The 6,208-nt window shown below is 49.4% G+C and overlaps 1 protein-coding gene across 2 annotated transcripts in view; it reads right to left on the bottom strand.

The window, feature by feature from the left end:
- Positions 1–1,620: 1,620 nt before the first annotated feature.
- Ppil2 (peptidylprolyl isomerase like 2) overlaps positions 1,621–6,208 on the bottom strand; it is a 50,155-nt gene continuing 45,567 nt past the window's right edge. The window contains exons 21-26 of one of the 2 annotated variants that reach the window (XM_051191117.1): positions 4,929–4,985; positions 4,272–4,344; positions 4,127–4,189; positions 3,863–3,999; positions 3,443–3,563; positions 1,621–1,922 (exon numbers count right to left, since the gene is read on the bottom strand). In XM_051191117.1, coding sequence (XP_051047074.1) covers positions 3,467–3,563; positions 3,863–3,999; positions 4,127–4,189; positions 4,272–4,344; positions 4,929–4,985 — 427 coding nt within the window. In that variant the 3' untranslated portion in view covers positions 1,621–1,922; positions 3,443–3,466. Of the gene's footprint in view, positions 1,923–1,994; positions 2,035–3,442; positions 3,564–3,862; positions 4,000–4,126; positions 4,190–4,271; positions 4,345–4,928; positions 4,986–6,208 lie in introns of those variants that run through there. The other variant, XM_051191116.1, reaches the window with a different exon arrangement.

The following is a 6,208-nucleotide window of genomic DNA, read 5'->3' as shown; positions in this document are numbered from 1 at the left end:
AACAGTCCCATTCCCTTGTGTAGAAAGCCCTTGACTAGTGGCTAAGAATTCTGTCCCCAGGCCTACAGAAGGCTGCCACTGAGGTGTCCCCACAGTGTTGCTACAGCACAGCAGCTCATATATGGGGCTGGTCCCTGTCATAGAGCAGCAGGCTGGGGTTCACGTTATCCCTGGATGTACTTGAAATACGTATCATTAGTCATGCATACAGAGGGTGGAGCCAGCACAGGAAACTTCAGAACTTAAGATGAGTTATCTTAGTGTGGGAGCTGCCTTTCCTGCCTGGGATCACCTCATGACCTGACAGAGGGATCCGGGCCATCCCACAGGCCCTACATCTCACAGATTTTAAGTCACAATTCATAATCCTCCACAGAGGGCAGAACCATTCCCAGATAGTTTGTTTCATCGTTTTGTACTGAACACAGGGCAGAAGAGCAGGAAGAAGGCCTGGGAAGGCTAAGCACCTTAAGCTGGGAAAGCAGCATGGCAAAGCCGCAGCTGTTGCCTGAGGTGTGCTTAGTCCAGAGCAGCTTCTAGTCCTCTGGACTCCCAGCCCCAAACCTTCTAAGCCCAGATCCTCTGGCCAGCACAGGCACTTCTTCACTCAGCTGCTCCAGCTCCCTGCTCACTCCTCCAAGGCCCACATTGTGGAGCCACAACTTTACCCAAGTTTGAAAGCCTGGTGGAAGACATGTTTGCACAGTCTGTGAGCCTCTAAGCCTGGTCCTGGCCGAAGCTGCTCTCCCCAGTTATGTCCTGGTTCCCTCTAGACTAAGCCAAAGCAAGGTTACTCTACCCAGTAAGGTAACTGATGAAGTTCAGCACAGGCAGCTAGTCCATGTGAAATCTAGCAGGGCCCAGACTCCATCTTTGTCTAGAATGAACACTAGCCAACAGTCAGCACCCTGGCTAGTTCTCAATAGTCTTGCAATTGGGAACTTGGTAGAGACCATATGTATGTAACCAATGGGAGGAAAGGTGAGGGCACTCTGAGTGTATGGAGATATATATATATATATATATATATCTCCAATCTCCCCATGAATGCTTCACTTAAATTGAAGAACCCAGAATCCTTCTGACCAGTTTCTGTATATACTAAGATTATATCTACAGCTTTTTTTATGTTCTGGGCAAGCTTTCTGCCCTTCTACTTGAGCACTTTGTATTGTCTTTTGTGATAGCATTGATTGGAAATTTTTTTACTAGTACTCTTTATGACTTATTTCGTATTGGGGGGTAATGGATATCAACGAAACCTTTATGGAGTTTTTTGGATTTTTATGTTGGCCTTCTGTGATATATAAAATTTTTAAATCAAAAGAACTGACCATGAGCTCTGGCTTCAGGGAAGAGATGCAAAACCACCAGATGTGCTGGTACCTGTGAAACTACCCACCTTCTTTCTTATCTGCACAGGGTCATTCTGTAACTGTGTAGAGATGTTTTCTTCAGAGCAGTGGGAGGTGACACCAGGTCACAAACACTGCTCCACTTTAGAAATGTGCATTATTCTGTTGCTGTCTTGTTAGCATATACATAATATTTTTATACTTTAGTGCTTACTCTTGATGGCATCAGTCGGGTATTTGAAACGATCATCAATGAGATTTTCTTTTCTTTAAAAATGTCCTTTATTTTCTGATGACCTCATCAGGCAGTTTTCAAAATCCAAGTGTCATTACTATCTAAAAAGCTACCATTTAAGCTCTGTACAAGCCGTGGAAATGCAAGCCCAGGTGGGGCCTGTCCTCTCTCCTGGAAGATAGGGATGGAAGAGTGGCTGCTGGTAAGGCTGGTGGACAGAGACCTGGGAGCAACTTCGAGTTCACCTTGAATAGCAGGACCACCAAGCTCAAGCATACAAAATGCCCTTGGCCTCCCTGTCCCTGGCAAAGCTGTCGCCCTTGGTAGCCTGTCTTTGAGGGACAGAAATAAAGCTGCTGTTGTCAGCAAGGTTTCCAGAGTGCTCGCTGTCTTGGAGGCGAGGCCTCACCGCAGAGGGATGACCACACTTTCTTGAAGCATCCACTGGGAACAAAAGATGTGTGAGGGTTGCAAAGCCCTTGAGGACACCACCTTGTAGGGGCTTGCAGGGTGGCCTGAGAAAAGGATGAGAATGCAGTCAGACACTGCTCTCTGTCCAGCGCCCTTGACTCTCTAGCTTTTGTTTGTTCTTATTTTAGTGCCACTGTGTCTGTCCTCACCCCCATGACCTGTCATAGTTGTGAAATATCAGCTTCCCTACAGCAGAGGAGGGGTCCTGAAAGGTAGAGGAAGGCAGGGTGGAAGGACAACATGGAGTTTGAACTGACATCCTCAGGCAGGTGGCTTAGTGGAGCTGGGCTGGAGAAGGGTAGCTGGCCTGTGAGCGAGGAACAGACCTCATTTTTGCCTCAAGAACAGCCAGTGGTGAGTGGCAGTCACACCTGGAGATCATGCAACAGCAGCTGGAAGGGGCCCTGAGGGGGCAGGGCAGTCAGGATGGATGCTGTCCATCTCCCAGAAATACAAAAGGCTTGTGCTGTGGTTTTAACATCAGACGAACAGAACCAAGGTTTGGGGCAAGATAAGAAAAAAACAGGAATCAAGCCTACGTTACAATGTAAATGTGACATGCTCTAAGGAGTGGTGACCCAAGGACAGGAGAGCCCTAGACAGGCTAAACATCAAGTGATTACTGACAGGACACTGCCTCCGGAGGGGACAATCTGAAGAGGCAGCTAGGGAAAGCCAGCACAGGTCCAAGATGGAAGGCAAAGCAATGATGAACAGATGGGTATGTGTGGATATATAAAAGCCAATGGCAATACCCTTTTCAGGGCAGACAACTGTCCTGGAATCAAAAAGGGTTGGTAAGCCAGGCACAGCACATGCCTTTAATCCCAGCACTTGGGGAGGTAGAGGCAGGTGATCTGTGAGTTCAAGGCCAGCCTGATCTTACAGAGTAAGTTTCAGGACAGCCAAGGGTACACAGTGAAACAAAACAAGGAGTTGGAGAAAGGAGTCAGCAGGGAGGCCACCTCTTCATGTATGGCTGGTACAGAAAGCAACTGAGAAGACTGGCCATTGAGCATGCCTGTCCCAAGCAAGGGACAGTGCCAGTGCTGTGGAAGTGGTATCAACAGAAGGAAGCCATGGGATCTTGTCAAAATAGCCTGGGAGCACAAGCACGGTCTCCCTATATAGCCCAGGTTAGCCTTGAACATTCAACCCTCCTGCCTTGGTATTCTGAATGCTGGGATCATAGCAGCCCCTTGGTAATTGTGGTGGCACTAGAGCACAGGTAGGGACCCAAGACAAGGGATGAGGAGGCCAGGGATCCCAGGGGCCAAAATGGGGCCCAGCCACAGGCAAGAGGTTTATTGGCTCTTAGCTCAAACTGACAAGGGCAGACGGTTCAGAGACAGACCTTGAAGCCCACAGCCCTGCACCCTACCAGGATCCATGAGCCAGCCTGCTGCTACCAGGAGCTGAAGTCTCCGAAGCCCTGGCTGGGCTTCTTCTTGGCCATGGGCACAACTGTGCTGGTTGATGGCTCTTCTTCTGCTGCTCGTTTCCTGAGACACAAAGAAAGCTACTCCAGTTGGCACCAAAGAGCCAGAAGCCCATACTCGAGTCCTCTGAGAAAGTGCTACAGACAGCTTCCTCTTCAGAAGTGCCCTCTCTACCAGTGCTGCTCCCACAATCCCAGCCACTAAAGCGTTGTTGGCCGCCTTGTCCAGACCCCTTCGCTGTACTCTCCAGCCTGATCTGTGTTATTCTTGCCACCACCTGGTCACCTCCCCCGGGAGCACTATGAAGAGGGGTCCCAGCTTCTAGAGAGAGATGAGAGATGCCACCCATCAAACACACTCACGTGACTGCTGGGTTGATGTACTTGCCCACCCCCTGGCGGTATGTCTGGGGGCCCTGGTTCCCAGGCTGGGGCTGGCTCATCTTGACCTTAGCCTCTGGATCCATTTGCTGCTGTGTTTTCTTCCGCTCCTGGGCAATCTGGGGGTAGCAAAAATGTCTGATCCAGAGACCCAGGGTGGGGTCTTCTCATTCCTAGCTAGGAGAGAGGGCAATGTCTGACCCAGAGCCTCAGTGTGTCCACCTGCTCCCAACCAACATAACTCACCTGGGCATCAGCCTCTTCATAGGGGTCCACAAACACTGTGGTTGCACATATACACACTTCCTCCTGAAGCAGAAAAGCTCTGTGAACAGCAGATTCCTCCAACCAGCACCCAGTAGGCAGTGGTCTGTTCTACCTTGGTACATACCTTAGGACGGTCAGTTTTGGGGTCACTCTCCACATTCTCCATAGCTGTCAGCGTGTCAAAACCCCCAACAACCCTGTAGCAGAGGGACAGAGCTGGGTCTCTGTGTACCCTGAGCAGAGTAGCATCATGGCAGTGTCAAGGCATACCAGGAGGACTGGCAGATGGTGGAGGGCTTCAGAGGCCACACTGGGCACCAGGCAGGGCAAGATGAGCCAAGACAGAGAAGGGGGCAGCACACCACACCCTCCTGGCTAAAATCTGACTTGAACAAAATTGAAGTCCTTGTTTCTATAATTTGTTTTCCCCCAGTTTGCTAAAGCAGGGTCTTATATAATCCAGGCTGGCCAGGAACTAATCTACCTACCTCTCTTTCCCCCATTACTCTGTAACTGACTCGTCAGTCAGCACAAACTGTGTGTCCTTTGGGAAATTATGCTGACACTCAGAATAGGGGCTGAGGAGAGAGGGAATGTTCTTCAGATACCCAGAAATATGACCTGAGAGGAAAGAGGAGCTAGAGCCACTTGGGTCTGTCTCCTCTCCTTGACTCCACAGTCCTCAGCAGGAACTCTATGAGGATAATACCCATATCTAGGAAAAGGCAGTGAAGGCCCACACTCTGCACTGCAAACATGCACAGCATCTGCTCTTACTTACCGTCCGAAGATGGTGTGCTTCTTGTCCAGGTAAGCACAGGAGCGGAACGTGATGAAGCTGTGGAAATCACATGGAGGTCAGGGAAGCAGCATGCTGGCCCACCCACTGTGCTCCTCAGTAGAAGCCACCTGCGCCCTTTCCCAGGTAAATCCAGACCTCTGGAGAAAGCCCAGAGTTCAGCTGGCAACATCCCAGAGCCAAGCAGGAGACAGTGGAGGCTTGAGCTTGCTATCAGACTATTTGCAGGAAGGCAGTGTTTAGGGGTGAAGTAAACAGGCCGTGTGTGTGTGTGCTGCCTGGAGGAAGCCCTAGATTACAGACCGTAAGTGGGTGACAGCAGAGCACTGGAAGACATCAGACAAAAGAAAGCACAACTGGGTATGGGGACTCACATCTGCAACCCTAGCACAGGAGGCTGAGCTCCAGAGCAGCCTGAGTTACACAGTGAGACCTCATCTCTAAATAAATACCATGGAAAGTAGGAAGTCTATGGGATGGGTTGCAGGCAGGAAGTATGTGGTCCCTACACAAAGTGGTAGGTGGACTCAGTTCTACTGTGACAACAGGACACAAGCTTCATCCTGACAGCCCACACAGACCCCTCAGTGAGCCACAGTGGACTGAATCTGCAAGCTGTAATAAAGATGCATCACCCAGCAAGTAAGGGCACACCTGAGGCCACCGGGCAAGTCCTGGAGCCCACACCTATGCACACTGGCAGGGCACTCTTGTTACTGCTGTTGGTTTGGCTACACTATGGAACCAAGGGTGACTGAACTGATCCTACTGCCCCTACACTGAGCGCTCTTGAATTTCTAACATAATAAAGGAAGCTAGAAAAATAATGAACCTGAAAAAAAAAAAAAAAAAAAAACAAGAGGGAAGAAACAGCAAAAAAGAAAACAAAAAATGCAACGGAAATATTTCTGTTTTGCTTAAGTTTTTGAGAAGATTGTTAAGGAAATGCTGACAAAGAAAAGCTGTCACACGCCTGGAGAAAGGCTCGGCAGACACAAGTAACTGCAGATCTTTCAGGGTACAAACTCGGCCAGTGCCAAGATTATTTTATGTGCACACCTCTTCTGTCTATACCCAACAGCAACAGCTCGATCATATGACTAAGAGACAGATATTAAAAACTAGACCTCTGGCAACTCAGCCATCTATCCTGAGATCCAAGCCCTGTGACAAACGTTAGACTACAAAACCACATTTCATCTGGGGAGCAGTAGGACACACATGTGCCTACCTGATGTGCACATGGGAAGTCGAAGATGTCT

The sequence above is a fragment of the Phodopus roborovskii genome, unplaced genomic scaffold (genome assembly GCF_943737965.1).
Source record: "Phodopus roborovskii unplaced genomic scaffold, PHOROB, whole genome shotgun sequence".
Taxonomy (NCBI): domain Eukaryota; kingdom Metazoa; phylum Chordata; class Mammalia; order Rodentia; family Cricetidae; genus Phodopus; species Phodopus roborovskii.
Note: the sequence above shows the minus strand (reverse complement) of the source record. Positions and strands in the feature narration are given on the sequence as shown.